Source organism: Pezoporus occidentalis, unplaced genomic scaffold (assembly GCF_034315485.1).
Source record: "Pezoporus occidentalis ecotype Australia unplaced genomic scaffold, CSIRO_AGI_Poc_V1 ctg235, whole genome shotgun sequence".
Classification (NCBI taxonomy): Eukaryota; Metazoa; Chordata; class Aves; order Psittaciformes; family Psittacidae; genus Pezoporus; species Pezoporus occidentalis.
In genome coordinates this window covers 332713-348302 of record NW_026914233.1, presented here as the reverse complement: position 1 = coordinate 348302, position 15590 = coordinate 332713, and the positions used below count along the sequence as shown (strand labels likewise).

Here is a 15590-nt window from a genome sequence, read left to right as displayed (position 1 = left end):
AAGTACAAATAACTGAGCAGAGAAGTAACAGTTTTAGTTACATTCAGACCCTTGAGTGGCGCTGGTCACCACGAACAGAGATGGCTTGATGACATATTCACACAAAAATTGGGAATTTGGATTGTAACTACAGAACCATGAGGTGGATGGCTGACAAAAATACCATTCCAAACTGATGAGTGAAAGCAGAAAGACAAAACCCATAGGGCCAAAACCTGTGTTCAGATCCAGCAAAGGGTATCCAAGTCATTGCAAGGGGACATAGAATCACAGAAGCATGGAATGGTTTGGGTTGGAAAGGATCCTAAGCTCATCCAGTTCCAACTTCCTACCATGGGCAGGTTTTAGGTTAATCTTTGAGACAGAAATGAATGCCTTTAAAGCACAGAGGGTTCCTCAGTTGGGCAATTCGTTTGTAGCAGATGGTTTTGGTGCAGGAAGAGTTACCTAACCTGTGATACTTGGGACAATGCTAGATTTCACTCAAATCCCATAGTTTATAGTGAAAACTGGGGGCCTTGCAATAGGGTTTTTCCTTTGCTGCCTGAGGCACTATGAACAACAGACTGAGGTTAGGGCACATCTACTGCAGAATCCCAAGGTTCTGTGCAGGCAAAACAAAGGGTGGTGCCTGGAGCACAGGAATGGGGACATAGAGGGAAGGTGCTTACGTGGTGATAGAGTTTCTTCCCGAAGGTTTCCCTCTGCGCCGCACGCTGGCACATGAGCTGCAGAGCGGTTTCAGCTGCGCCAAGGGACCTCATGCAGTGGTGGATTCGGCCAGGCCCCAGCCGACCCTGAGCGATCTCAAACCCCCTGCCCTCACCTGATGGAAAGAAGAACAAGCACATGCAGAGGCCTTGATTCCCTCTTGGGAGTGATCCCTGGCTCTGAGCAGAAGTGGCCTCACAGAACCAGAGCTCCATCGCTGGCGGTGTTCAAGGCCAGGCTGGATGAAGCCTGGTGTGGGATTGTTTTAGTGTGAGGTGTCCCTGCCCATGGCAGGGGGGTTGCAACTGGATGATCTTAAGGTCCTTTCCAACCCTAACTAGTCTATGATTCCAAGTTTATTTTGCAGAAATCTTGCTTGTTTCTGCCAACTAGGTCTATGTTGACACACTGTTGTTAACACTTCCAGCCCACAGCACACCCTAAGATGGTTTCTGAGAGGGCTTGATCTACCTGATTTAAATCAATACATTGAAAAATACATGTAAGAGATTTGGTATGAGAATCTGGGGGAAGGCTTTGTTTTCCAGGTCCCAGGGCTGCTCAAGACAGAAAGCTCTTTCAGTGAAATGAAAATAGGAGAGAGGAAATAAATAGAAGACATCAGGATTTGTAGTCAGTGAGAGAAGCAAAGGAAAGTTCTTCCTGCAGAAGGGCACAGAGCTGGCCTGCCCATTCTTTCATGACTGTTTTCAGTTCCGCTGAGTTGGCAGACACTGGGCATGGATAGCCACAGAATGCTCTTTTCAAAGCCCATACAGTCTATGAGAACTGGCTTTGGGGAAAGAACTGACAGTTTCTGCTTTGCTCTGCTTCAGGGTAGTGATTTTCACATGACAGCTACAGCTTCCTTCAGTCACCTTCCTGCTGTGCACCTCCAGCACCAGGCAGCCTGCTAAAGGAAGAGTGAGCTCCCTCTTGAGTGTGTTTGAGGCCCTGGCTCAACTGACCACAGCCAACACGGTAACAGGATGATTCAGAAAATATGATTTGGCTCATTGCTGTATGAATTCAAAAGGAATTAACACTGAAACTCACCCAGTATTATATTGGAGATAGGGACTCGCACATCATTAAAGTGGATCTCAAAATGTCCTCCATGGATCTCATCTGCAGGGGCAGAGAAAACACAGCTGCAGGGTAAAACGCAGGAGGGTAAGAATGCATGCCTTCAGTTCCTAACCTTTTTTCTATAGAGGCACTTCCCTGATTTATTTCATATACAGTACTTGTAAGTATTACTGCAGCTTCTGAGACTGCTGACAAACTCATACACATAGAGCTGATGAATATTGTCACCTACCCAGGTAGCCAAACACCGAGAGGGGTCTTATCAGCTTCAGCCCTGGAGTGTCCATGGGAACAATAATCATACTGTGCTGCTTGTACCTGACCAAGACCAAACATACAAGTTAGGATCAGTGTTGAGCCTCCTGCTGTCCCCTCCCTCCACTTCTTTGATTTTCTATCCTCAATTTAGGAGTCCCATAAAGCCAATGTTGTGATTCACCTACACACATCACTGCCATCCCCATCTGCATGCAGCATGGCATGCATGCTTCAGCATTCCTTGAATCCCTAAGTCAACACGTAAAAACATACTCCTGGTACTGGAGTGCACCACAACCACTTGTGCAAAACCACTTCTGCCACGTGCAAGTACTTTTGAATCACCCAATTTCCCCACCACCACTGCCCTTCTTTTCTGTTCTCAAAACTTGTTTATCGGCAGCAGCAGCACCTTGGCTTGCCTATAGTTTAGGGGAAAAATCCCCATGTTTAAATTCCTTCAGAGTATTTCACATCAGTTATTAGTCACACAGAACGGGAGGTGCCATCCCAGGGCCCTGAATTCAGTACACAGTTACAGCAAGCACAGTACCAAAGAATCCCCTCCACAAACTTGTGTTCCAAGAGCGTCTGTACAGCTGCTAAAGAAATCATCCTGTGCATGCTGTAAGTTACTGTTTACTGCTCAGTGGAACCTAGCCAAATCTCAAGATAAGCAGTTGGATTTGGGCTAAAATCCAACCTTGAGATATAAATGTTCCAAATTCTTTGCATTAGAAGCTGTGTGATTTTAATGGAACCAGTCACAAAGCCTTTTATTCATCACTGGTGTAGGTTTTTGTAAAAGGCAATTTTAGGTTGGTAATAAGGGTTGAACAACATACTTTCAATCAGAAGAGGGATGTATTATATTTACACATACAGGAATGGAATGAGAGGCCTGATTAAAGATGTGCAATGCTCTCTGCTCACACAACTTCATGTAACAAACATCCTATGTTTCAAATGTAATCTTCTGCACCTAAAGATAACCATGTGGAAAAACTCAGTAGATAACTGCAGGTCTCTGATGTGCTGCTTGTGGCTTCCCTGCTCAGGGAAGCTCTGAAAAGTTTGGGGTTTATTATCATTTAAGCAAGCAGTTCTTCCTCTTGGTAACTGATTTATATGAAATAAATTGTAAGCCAGAGACAGGTGTTGGTTGAACAACTGATGCAGACTAAAACCAACATGACTAAGTGAACCCTCCCAAACGTCCTGATCCAATCCATCAGTGCAGTTCGTGTTAGCTGCACAAACAGCAGAGCTAGCGCAAAGCACCCACTGCAAGCAGGGAACAGTGAAAGGCTGGGAGCCTTTGATCAGCAAAACAGGAGCTTGGGCACAACAGGCACGTGCACAGGTTTAAAACCCTCCTGTGACTCATGAGTACCTCCAGGTGATGGAGAGTGTCCTCGGACTCCTTACCTGGATGCTGAGGAGTTTCTGGTTTTGCCCATTACAATTGCCACTTTGCAGTTTGGGTTCCCAGCACCTTAAAACAAATCACAAACACAAAGCCAGTTTTCAGGATAAAAATCTCTACGTAGACTCAAGTGAAGTTTCATACAAATACATCCGACTCCTTTCCTTGCGTGCTACAGGAGCAAAACCACGCAATCTACTTTGGTGTTTATACTCTGAGTAATCAGACTGAAACAAAATACATCTTATTGCTTAACACATGAAAGGGAGTTAACTTGTGGGAAGGGGAACAGTGAAAAGCCGAACATGCAAACCCTCCAGGATCCAGCTCCATCACCTATTCCTATGAAAAGAGAACAAGAAGGTACTTGAAATGAAGACTAATTACTTCAGTCTCCATTACAGATAAGCAAGTCAGCGTGATACAAAAGCACACCTCAAGGTGAGATGCAGCCATTTCAAAAGTAAAACTTCCTCCTAAAGCTCTAAAGACTGGAGGATCTGTGTGGGAATAAAATGCTGACCACATTAGAACCAAATCATGTAAATCAGGCTATCAAAGGGTTGCCATGAGGACTTGGCTACTACTTCAGTGTAACTTCTCTGGTATGAAGGTTTTTTCCCCCTTCAGGATGATTTTAGTTTGCAATTCAAAGAAAGATCTGAGTGGAAATCATTACCTGAACATAATCTCTTAGCATTTCAAGCCACTGAAGACATTATTTGAATGTCTTTGTAGCACAAAGCTAGCATTTTAATGTACACATCCTAAAGAAGAGTCTATCATTAACTAAAATGGCATCTTATTTCTAAGAGCCTTAATCTTCACTATATTGAAAGGTTTCTTAGTACCAAGGCATGCTCTCATTCCTTTCTAAGTCTCACACAGACAATAAAGCAGGGAAAAAGGGGCTCGGTTACACCTGATGTGTGTAGCAACTGGTGAGTGTTTTATTGCTGTCTCAATGCAGATGAGAAGCTTTGCACAGATTTAATTCAGGATTCAATCTGCACCAGCTCGGTTTGTTTTGAGGTCAGAAACAAAGGCTTTTAGCTTCTCTGGCAGCTGTTATCACAAGGTTTGGGAGCCTCTGGTCTAGACAATAAACCCACCTGGCTACTGAGCTACTTCCTCCTCACAACAGCCACTGTGATGGCCAGGAAGTGGAGAGAGATTTATTGCATTCTGATAAACACTGCCTGTTCTGAAGGCCAGGCTGCTGGCTGTTTACTTTCCTCTTCTGCAATATGCTCTTCAGCCATTGTTTTCTGAAGTGGGGCTGGATTTGTGGCCCATAAGGTGGACAATGCAAGCGAGTTAAAATAACTGAGAGAAAAGCGGGGGGGGGGGGGGGGGGAATAAACCAGCTTGGTTAAAACATGGTAGATCTAACCCAGCTGGCTCATATGGGTCACCACTGCAACAAGCAGGTGAGCAGCCCCAAAAGAACACAAGATGCACTTTGCAATGCACTGCCCTGCAAAGAGAAATGCTGCACTCTCAAGGGGTATTTGACTCTTCTCCTTTTGCACAGAAGATAAAGAATTGCCCAAGTGGGGTTTCCTAAAGCGCATTTGTCTTGAAGGGAGGTTTACCACAAAAGAGATGCTGACTTTTCTGGAATGCCTTCAAGTGCTGTTTTGTAAATAACCTTCAAGTCACATCCTGCTTCAAAAAGAGGCAACTTTTACCACAGGGTCTGAACAAAATCAGAAGCAGCTTTCATGCTGAACTTGGTGACGAGTTCACCGAGAGCTAGACATAAATGCTTTAAATAATAGGACAAGTTTCCGGAGGGCAAATGAATACCCCTGTTTCATACACCCATTTTCCCACCTGAACACAGGCAGGTAGACAGATTCCTGGCCATTATACTCCTTAGAGTCTCAAGTCCTGAAAACCTAAACCTGATTTTATGCAACTTTGACCCATAAATGCCAGAAGGAAGTTCTGCTCTAATGCTCTAACTGAAAGACTCCAGTGCTTTGGAAAAAACACAGTGTCTGGACGGAATAAACCTCTCATTTGTAAATGGCATTTTTACATTACTCACAGAATTCAAAGCAGCTGCTGGAGGTTGGGAGAAGAGTCAGAAAAGCCTCTCATTTTGGCAGGAGCTAGAAGTAGTTTTGCAAGAAACTCACAACTGAACAAATAAAACCAGCAGAGGTTTTAGAAGGTCAGTTTGAAGCCTAATTCCATATTGCTAAGCTTTTAAATAAGCTTTTTCATACATACGTCCGCACAAGCTGTCCAAAGCATTTAAACCATAATGCTGCTACCCTGGAAAACATCACTAACTAACACATGACGTTACTGAACTCACACATAGAATCACAGAATGGTTTGGGTTGGAAAGGACCTTAAGGTCATCCAATTCCAGCCCCCCTGCCATGGGCATTGACACCTCACACTAAACCATGTCACCCAAGGCTCTGCTCAACCTGCCCTTGAACACCGCCAGGGATGGAGCATTCACAACCTCCCTGGGCAACCCATTCCAGTGCCTCACCACCTGTACAGTAAAGAACTTCTTCCTTATATCCAATCTAAACTTCCCTGTTTAAGTTTGAACCCGTTACCCCTTGTCCTATCACTACAGTCCCTAATGAAGAGTCCATCCCCAGCATGCCTATAGGCCCCCTTCAGATACACTGCAAAGACAATGATATTTTAAAATGTGCTTAGAGGGTTGATCCAAACCCTGTTAGAAGCCTAATCCTTGCTATCAGGAGTGTAACATGCTTAGGACTATTGACCTTCCCACAATCAATTCATACATGTTCTTTCTAGTTGAGAGTACTAAATATTGCACAGACATGAACAGAACAACCTTTACTTAAAGAAGCTGCTATATAACCCTGTTTCAGAATCCAACAGCACTTAATTCTTGCATTCTAGTTATCCTTTTTTCAGTCTCCAGCCTTTGAATTATTGCCTAAGATAACTAAGGCAGGATAATCTACTTGAGTGCCCCGAGTACCTATGACTCTTGCCGTGATGGCTGCTGCACCAGTGAGCCTGGTGGGTTACTTCTCTGCTAAAGATCAGGGGCCTCTGGTGGCATTACAGACTTGTCAGCTTCCTATAAGGACTGCTGGTAACCACGTGTTCTGGACTCTCCTACAAGAAGAAACTGGATTGAGTAGGGTGGATGGAAGCATGGTATTGATTGGTGTAATATGGTGTAATAATAATAATAGTGTCATAATAATAATGGTGTAATACCTTCCAGTGGAGAAAAGGGGACCCCTCAAGAGCAGGCAGTAACTTCTATTCACTAGCACAATGTATTCTATAGTTTTATCTCATCTTCTGCAGATAACTGAAGGAGCCAGGCTGCTGGGCATCTAGTTCACATATGGCTGCCACCAGTACAGACAGACAATGCTGTGGTTGTATTCAGCAAGGACTACACAGTCCCATCCCTGAATGTGGCTGCTTATTCCCAGCTCGAGCTCACAGTCTCACACGGTGCCAGTGAGAGCTGCTGCTGAGTTTAGGAATGTTTTTTTCCTCACCTTCATCCCACTTTTATGCAGCCACAAGCACTTCTTTGTTAAACAAGACCCACTGTCATTTCACGTTCACTCTTACTTACTAAATATCTTTTGTTATTTTGGGTCTGTAGGGCTGTACTGAAATGTAATGGTAACAAACAGCACGGGATTTACATGAACTGCCTTCCTGCAGCCTGCCTACAGGACCCTTTACTTGGGAACAGGTAACACAACATTCTTTTATGCAGGCGATACACAGATGTATTTCCTTTGAGCTTGCACAGTTCCAGCTTGACCTTGCTGGGGACCATACTGAGACAAAGCCTGAAAGATTCACTTACTTCAAAGACATACAGCTCAGGCCTCTAAGCACAACTCAACTTGCAAGAAGCAGACGTCCTGGAAGCAACCCAAATGTCTTATCTGCAACTCTGAGGAACGCTTGTGAAGCACTGAGAGAACTCAAGATGAAAACACTGTGTCCCTGTCCCTGCTCGTGGCAGGGGGTTGGAACTGGATGATCTTAAGGTCCCTTTTTACCCAAACCAGCCTGGGATTCTACAAAACACGCACAAATATTGCGGCACTTTCCCTAGACTCCAATTCCTCTCCCAAGCCGTTTTTCTTTCTTGTTGTGAATGTAAATGCAGCCAGAAGTATGTGGAAAACATCTGCCCATTCCATCCTTAGCTGCCCATTTTGAAGGAGCTCTCCTCTCACATGCTGAAGCACAGACAAGTGGCCAATCCAGCTGTGGCAGGTGTGTCCATTTAATCCGTGTGCCAAAAGCAAAACCTGACCTCTGGCCACCTCGAAATCTCTGTTATTTGGCTTCAGTATTGCATTTACTCAGTACACTGCTACAGTATACAGGATGATTCCAGCAAAAGCTGCAGAAGATCATGGGAGGGTCCTGACACTGCACAACATATTCCTGCACAAGAGACCAATTTGAAGCTGTAGAGATTGAGAAACTGAAGCAAGATCCAGTCACTTTTGGAATTCTTAACACAGGTAAGTCCATGCCTCAGTGCAGAAATACTGATATGTGCATGCAAACTGCAGAATTTCTCCATCTTCCCTTTCCTGTCCAAGTTTTGACTCTGTAATACAGACAGCACACTTCAAGTGGGAGCAACCTCATGGATGGGATAACATCTTTCTGTTTTACTTCTTCAGTATCTGCCTGGCTTGCAGCTTCCACAGACACACTGCCAAACATTAACATTTATTATGAGTCTTGACTTGGATCCAAGTCCCTGACAGCTCTCCCACATGGTCCATGATATCTGCTTATACTCTGTTTGACAAGTTATCATTGCTTTCACATCTTTTCCCTATTATGTTCCTGGTTTTGTTCCATATCACATACTGAAAGAGCAGCCTCCCCCATCTCACAAAAAGCAAACTCATCTTTCTATTGTATCCCCTAAAATGTTACTTAAAAAGGGAATATAAGGATCCCTTAAAGCCTTATATAGGCAGCCATCAAAACTGAAGGGAAGAATATAGTGAGTCCCTACAGGTCACTCTGCCCCTGACAGACCTCCCCCCGTTTCTCTCCTTATCTCCTCTTTAAAGGTGTGATTTGATAAAAGCCTTTTGATGACATGAAAAAAACCCCAAACCAACAAACATATGGATTCTCAGGAACAAACCAACCAACACCACAGCGAAACAGCACGAGAGAGTCATGACCTCCCAAAGAACGCTCACGTTTTGCTCGGAACGCAGGGAATATGCACGTTCACTGTGAGAAGAGCTTCCAGGAAAGCAGTCAAAATGAAAGTGCAACTCCCTTCCAGCTGAGGGTGTGGTGCTGGAAGACAACATGCAATATCAGAGCGATTCAGACCATTCCACCAGAGCACATCTCACTCGCAGTACCTGCTATTAGCCTGCTGACAAAAGAAGGTTAGTTTTGCTTTCTTATTCACTGCTCTTTATATTGTGATATCTTGTGTATACAGAGGAGAGCTAGGGTTTACTTAGTGAAATGACGTTTCTCTGTAAAGCCAACTTAACTAAGGCACATGCTCATTTCCAGTTTAACAGAACTGTTCAGTAGATGATTGGAATGCTGCTTAATTCACTGAAATACAAAAGCTGTCTGTTTAAATTGGGGATATTAACTCGCTTCAATGTGTAGACATACAATCCCCTGTGAAGTTTAAACACACAGAAACAATGAATTTGTATGTAACTGGAAGGCTGGAATAATTCTGCAAGAAAACATGCAAAGCTGCCTGTTAATATATCTATTAATGTGCCTCCCAGAGAACAGCACCTGGTAACAAACAGCTTGTGAGCTGTTTGGGTACTTGTGCATCGTTCTGCATGTGATAAGATTCTTTCCTACGTGTAACATCCCGAGAAGTCTCCAGCTGTAAAACGCAACGTACCCACAGCAATTTGATTCTTAAGGAATTCCATGTGGGAATTAAGGTGGCTGTATGTGGGACAGAGACTCAACTAAGCTTATCCCACTACTGCTCAGCACCTGACTCCCATGGGACTGCTCTGCTCTATGTAAAAGCATGTATAGCTGTGCCTGAGAAACAACATTAACAGGAATGATAAATAGGAACAGGTATGCTACCCAAAACATGTTTTTAAGGGGAAAATATCAACTGTTGCATTTTAGATAACTTTGTTTCTGTCAAAATCCCAGGTCAGACAAAAGCCTGTCAGGCAGCTGCACATGTTCCTCGTTGCAGCCAAACTGCTTTGTGATCCGCAGCTGCCTTGACAGTCGCACTGAAACATTTAGTGTTTTGCTTTCAAGCCAATTTGCCAGGGGGGCAATTTGATTAAGCATTCCCAGGTGGGTTCTGTAATAAGTGTTTTAGACCAAAACCAAACCTTTCATCTTGGCTAAGTGGCTTAAGCCTTCCCTGCAGCAGTTTCTTGTCTGATGCATTTGCTGCTGATGTCTGAATCTCTATTCCAAGTACCATAAAGCTGCAAAAGATTACCCCAGCTGAAAAATCCAGCTTGTTAGGCATAGAATAGACATCCCCTGCCCGAGTCCTGAGTTACTGTGGTTTTCCATTCTGCACACTTTATTTAGGCAACAGTAAATGACAGATTACAAGACTTAAAACAGGAGTAATCATTGTTTAAAGTTTATCTGAGGAAGTGTTTTGAAATGCTGACAAAATAATCTAACGGCCATTAGGGATGAAGCCAAATGAAGCAGTTAATTTCTAACAGACTCTTTGAAAAATGTAGATGGGGGGGGGGGGGGGGGGGGAATCAAGGAATCAAGGAAAACCAGAAATTATTCATTTCTATTTATTGGTCTGTATTCCTGACTGTGAGCTCAATCAGTACCTTACTTTTCCTGGTAGATAGAATACACAAGACGAAATTTGAAGAGATCCTGTTTATAACAAAGGTTTGGCAAGCCTTCATGTAAAACTTGTCTAAAAACCAGAAATAGTATCTGGAGATTTTTCAAGCTTGAAAAAGCCAAACTGCAGCTTTCAGTAACAATGGCCTGGCATTCTGAAACACTGAGAGGATGAGAAAGGAAGATGCGCTTTTCATTCTCAGCTCCTTTTTGCTACTGCTGTTAGGAAATCTTAATCCCATTTATTGCAAGAAAACAAGGCAGTGCAGGACTGTAGTTTACAACAGAAAGAATTTCATCAAATCAGTCAATGAACACAATTACAGGAAAACAAGAAAACACTGTAGGACGTGACTTGCTGGAGACACAATCATACAAACACTCCAACTTCAACCCTAAACTGGCACTGAGAATACAGCCTTAGTGTTTACAGGGTAAATGTGTCATGAGAGAGTACTTGTAAGAGCAGCAGTGCTTCTGAGCTGTTTGGGTACTTGCGGGCAGTTTAGTATGTGGTAAGATTCCTTTCTTGTCATAACATCCTGAAAAGTCTCCAGCTGGAAGATGCAGCATACCCACAGCAATTTGATTCTGGAAGGAATTCCTTGTGGGCATGGCTCACTTGGTGTGGGATGGAGACTAAACTAAGCTTGTTCTGCTGCTCTTTAGCAACCACCACCGCTGCTGTGCTTTATGTAATGGGCATGTATACATATGTGTGCCTGAGACACGTAAGTATACATGCCCACTCTTCCTATATTATACTCATACCCCAAATTTGCCAAAATTTATGACAGTAGACCCAGAATCCTACTGCTTTCCTCTCAGCTTTAGTCTGTTAGTATTTCTTATCCACTCTATTGTAACAGCATTTACAGCCTCCAACTGATAGTCAGCTTTGAAGAGGCTATAAAGATGGTGTAATTTCAACCCTATAAAGGTAAAAACAGATTCATTTTGCAGTGGAATACTGTCAAACACAGCCGAGTCAGTGCAGTTTAAGCAATGATGGCTCTTAAACTGAAATGTGGAAACCAGTGAGGTGCACTCAAAGCACCTTGCAATCTCAAATGCTAAGTTTAATGAAAACATTTCAGTTGAATCCATTTTACTTTGTATTGCATAGACAAGACTCACTAAGAGATTCTCAGACTGGTTAGGGTTGGAAAGGAGCTTAAGATCATCCAGTTCCAACCTCCTGCCACAGGCAAGGACACCTCACACCAGACCAGGCTGCTCCAAGCCGCTGGAGCAGCTTCTCTGGGCACCCTGTGCCATCGCCTCAGCATCCTCACAGGGAAGAACTTCTGCCTTAGATCTAACCTGAACTTCCCCTGTTTCAGTTTGAACCCATCACCCCTTGTCCTATCGCTACAGTCCCTGATGAAGAGTCCCTCTCCAGCATCCTTGTAGCCCCTTCAGACACTGGGAGGTGCATGTAGTCAGTTACCCTATTTTGTGCCTCCATCATGGTCTAGCTCTACTTTGATTATTCAAAAAAGTACTCTCAATATCCAACTTTTTTAAACTTGAACCAGGGGTCCTTTAACTTCTTTAAACCCTGAGTAAGGGGGTTAGGTTTCAACAGAAATGTTAAAATTTAAACCAGTATTATTCCTCTGGTGTTCCCTTCCCCTGCTTTTTTTGTGTGTGTCTTGTAGCTTTGCCATGGGCTGGGATCTGAATAACTCAACTGATTACTGGATTGAGGATGAGGAGGATGATGTCAACTCAGTTATAGATTACGATACATACGAGCTTCTCTGTGAAAAAAGTGATGTGAGAAACTTCAGTAAAGTATTCCTCCCCGTGTTCTATGCACTGGCTTTCACCCTTGGAGTTGCTGGAAATTCATTAGTGGTTGCAATTTATGCCTATTGCAAGAAACCGAAGACTAAGACAGATGTGTACATCATGCATCTAGCCATTGCGGATCTGCTCTTGCTCTTTACACTCCCCTTCTGGGCTGCAAATGCAGTGCAGGGGTGGGAACTTGGAAACTCAATGTGCAAGCTTGCTTCTTCCTTGTACACCATGAATTTCAGCTCTAGCATGCTGTTCCTGGCCTGTATCAGTGTGGATAGATACAAGGCCACTTATGAATCCAGGGGTCACAGAAGAATTGGTCAACACTGCAGTGTTACCTGCATCTGTGTCTGGCTGACTGCCATTTTCCTCAGTATCCCTGAACTGATATTTAATCAAGTCAAGAAACACAATGACAGGAACGAATGCTTTCCAGTATTTCCAAAGAACATGGAAACGCTCTTAAAAGCAACCATTCAAATCCTGGAAGTTATCCTGGAATTTCTGCTTCCTTTCCTAGTAATGCTGATCTGCTATTCAGCTACTGCTCGAGCTATCTTTAGATCTGCAAGTGCTAAAAAGTCTCGACCTTTCATGGTCCTGCTGGCAGTAGTGACTACTTTCATTATTACCCAGCTACCTTACAACATTGTCAAGTTCTGGCGAGCCACAGATATCATCTACATGTTGATCACTGACTGTGAGACAAGTAAAAGCATAGATGTTGCACTCCAGGTCACCAAGAGCATAGCTTTGTTTCACACTTGCCTGAATCCTCTTCTCTATGTCTTTCTGGGAGCCTCTTTTAAAATGCACATTATGAAAATTGCAAAAAATTATGGATACTGGAGAAGACAGCAACAGAATGGAAGACCTGAAGAGATTTCTATGAATTACGAAGACCATACTGAAGAAACAACTAGTTTCACTATATAGACTCTCCACGGCTTTCATTATCATCTTATGTAACCAAGGGAATTATTTACTAGTATTGATTATAACAACTACTACTATTGTTATACAAAGGTATTGTTTCAGCAGCTGTTTCTCTGCAAGTCAACTTTCACATGACTTCCTGAACGTGCAGACCAGCCAAGTCACTACAGAGCAGTTCAAAGTGGAACATCCTGATCAAAATGAAGCATCAGGCAAGAACTAAATACTGAAATTGCTAGAAACAAGTGGAAATACAAGCTAGAGGATGACCAACTTGCACATGCCTAAACATCTAATTAAAACAGAAACCATCAGCAATAAAGCAGCAGTACAGGACCATTTGTACCAGAAGTTCATAATCTTGTGTCTTCCCAGCTCTTTTGTAAAATAGATGGAACATTTGCCTAATAAATCAGTTCCATTTCTTTCCTCAGCTATCATTCCATAGATAGCCTTGCAGCTTGAATTGAGGTCTAAGTTCATGGCTGAGAACTGGGAAGGGGAGACATTCTCTATGTGTTTCCAGATATGTATAGTCACAACAACATCCTCCACAAAACCCAGTAACTACCAAAACTAACCTTTCACGTCTCTTGTTTTGCTCACCCTAAACATCCACAACGCCAGTGCCCTATGGGAGGCACATTCTAGATCTCTGTAAATGCCAAAGCAGTGCAGTCCAAGCATTAGCACAAATGTAAGAAAAAGTTAAGTTAATCTTCAGATACAGGGCCTGGAATTTCTAGTCACACTTTGTAAAATGAATCGAACACCGCCATAACTGTATCTACTAAAACAGATGGAGATACAATAAAATCAAAGAATCCAGAATGTGCACCGCCTTTCATTTATTCATATATGTTTGGCTTGGTTTAATGGGCATTGACATCTCTCATCATGGTCATTTATCAACCAGAAATGGCTCAAGGCCTTGGCTGATGGATGAGAGAGGTTCTGACTCCATACGGAGCTCATACTCAGTAGGATTTAGTTGGAGAGTTTTTCCATGGAGAGTTCCCAAAGCTGTCCCCTGCCACATTGCTGGCTTGGATTCCAGGAAAACAGCAGTTTTCCATGAGTCTCTGGGAGCATTTCAACTATATACAGATATATTAGCTTCCAAATGAACAGCGGTATTACAGCATACAGCCCCTGTCTTCAAACATCCCGTGGGCTCTGACAACATGCCCGAGCTATGGATTACAAAAGCCAACAAGAATCTCTCATTTTTAGACATTGTTCCTAGTTACAAAATTAGGGACTGGAAGAAGAAAGCTCCAAAAGGACAGAGAAGAAACAACAGTAGCATAAACAAGCCACGAGCCTCCCCTCTGTTTGGATGAGAAAAGCTAACCGAATTTCTGCCCAGTATTTTGCGAAATACTAGGGTGTGAACAGATAAAGTCAGAAGTGCTTGGCAGATGGTCTACACATACACAATGAATCTGAGATATTTAAACCAGGGTTAATACGTTTAGGGTTAGCGCTTTACTGTAGATGTGCAGAGCATAGGAAGAAACTTCGGTTCTTCCACAAGGCAACCGGCTCCTTGCATGTGTGATATATGACCTGTCTTCACAAACACAGACTGGTTGCAGCCAGAATGACACTGTGACCAATGCCAAAAAGCAAACCCACCCAAAATATCAGCTGGGCAGAAAAGGAGGCTGCCTAACACAAAGCTGTGTGTATGCGTTTCTTAAACCTCTTGAAACTGCAATGCCTTGTGTCTTTATGCAAATGTGACTGTCCCAATTACTTTTATTAGCAATCAGATAAACCATGCTTACTCTTCTGTTCACTGTCCTTTTTATAATTTGTGTAACTCATTTTATGAATAATATTTTGTGTGTGTAACCTCCTAGAAACTTTGCCATTGCTTCCTTAGGAACTGCAATGCACCTTTGGGAGACGCTCACCCCAAGCAAAGGTAGCAGCCAGCAGTTAAGTCACACTCTGAGAGACACAAGATACCACGCTCCCTTCTGCCACCGGTTTTGCAGTGCTAGAAAAGACAGACAGTCCTATCTTCTGGTGATTCCAGGTACTGCACCAGCATGTATCGGTAGGCAGCTGATACACTCAAAAGTACATCAATGAAACATTCAAGTTTCACTCCAGTTAACACCTCAATTTAGTTGGCTTCCAAACGTCCAGGGAATGATGATTTTCAAGTTGCTGTCACATATCTTGTGGTAAAAAAGCAACAGTACTACAATATCAGGGACATTTACCACTTACCACTGTTTTTTTTCTGGGAAGTATAGTATGAAATGCAAGAAAATCACCTGCAACAGTCAGTCCAACAGCATAACAGGCTAGTTTTAAAAAGCAATCAAATCTTACTGTAACTACACACACACAAGCTCCTGAGACAGCTACATAAAAAAAAGGTATAAAGGTTACAGTCATAAACATTTAAGTGACCTGATGGACAGAGGTAACATAAAGTAAAATAGTAGCCTTAATTCTGTGAACAAAATTCATAGGTTCCAAAAAGAGCCCCAAACCC

The 15590-nt window shown here is 43.0% G+C and overlaps 2 protein-coding genes across 3 annotated transcripts in view; one reads left to right on the top strand and one right to left on the bottom strand.

Moving 5' to 3' along the window:
• ACAD11 (acyl-CoA dehydrogenase family member 11) overlaps positions 1 to 15590 on the bottom strand; it is a 31582-nt gene that overhangs the window by 3077 nt on the left and 12915 nt on the right. Inside the window, exons 14-17 of the mRNA XM_062621859.1 lie at positions 3487 to 3553; positions 2033 to 2118; positions 1768 to 1839; positions 672 to 826 (exon numbers count right to left, since the gene is read on the bottom strand). Of these exons, the coding sequence (XP_062477843.1) occupies positions 672 to 826; positions 1768 to 1839; positions 2033 to 2118; positions 3487 to 3553 (380 nt within the window). The remainder of the gene's footprint in view (positions 1 to 671; positions 827 to 1767; positions 1840 to 2032; positions 2119 to 3486; positions 3554 to 15590) is intronic.
• Positions 7478 to 13909, top strand: ACKR4 (atypical chemokine receptor 4). 2 transcript variants are annotated; one of them, XM_062621877.1, is made up of 3 exons: positions 7478 to 7998; positions 8566 to 8898; positions 11998 to 13909. In XM_062621877.1, exon 3 carries the CDS (start codon positions 12005 to 12007, stop codon positions 13076 to 13078), a length of 1074 nt encoding a protein of 357 aa, XP_062477861.1. In that variant the 5' UTR covers positions 7478 to 7998; positions 8566 to 8898; positions 11998 to 12004; the 3' UTR covers positions 13079 to 13909. The 2 variants fall into 2 exon arrangements, with proteins under 2 accessions (XP_062477861.1, XP_062477862.1); XM_062621878.1 differs by lacking the exons at positions 7478 to 7998; positions 8566 to 8898 and adding an exon at positions 9607 to 9808.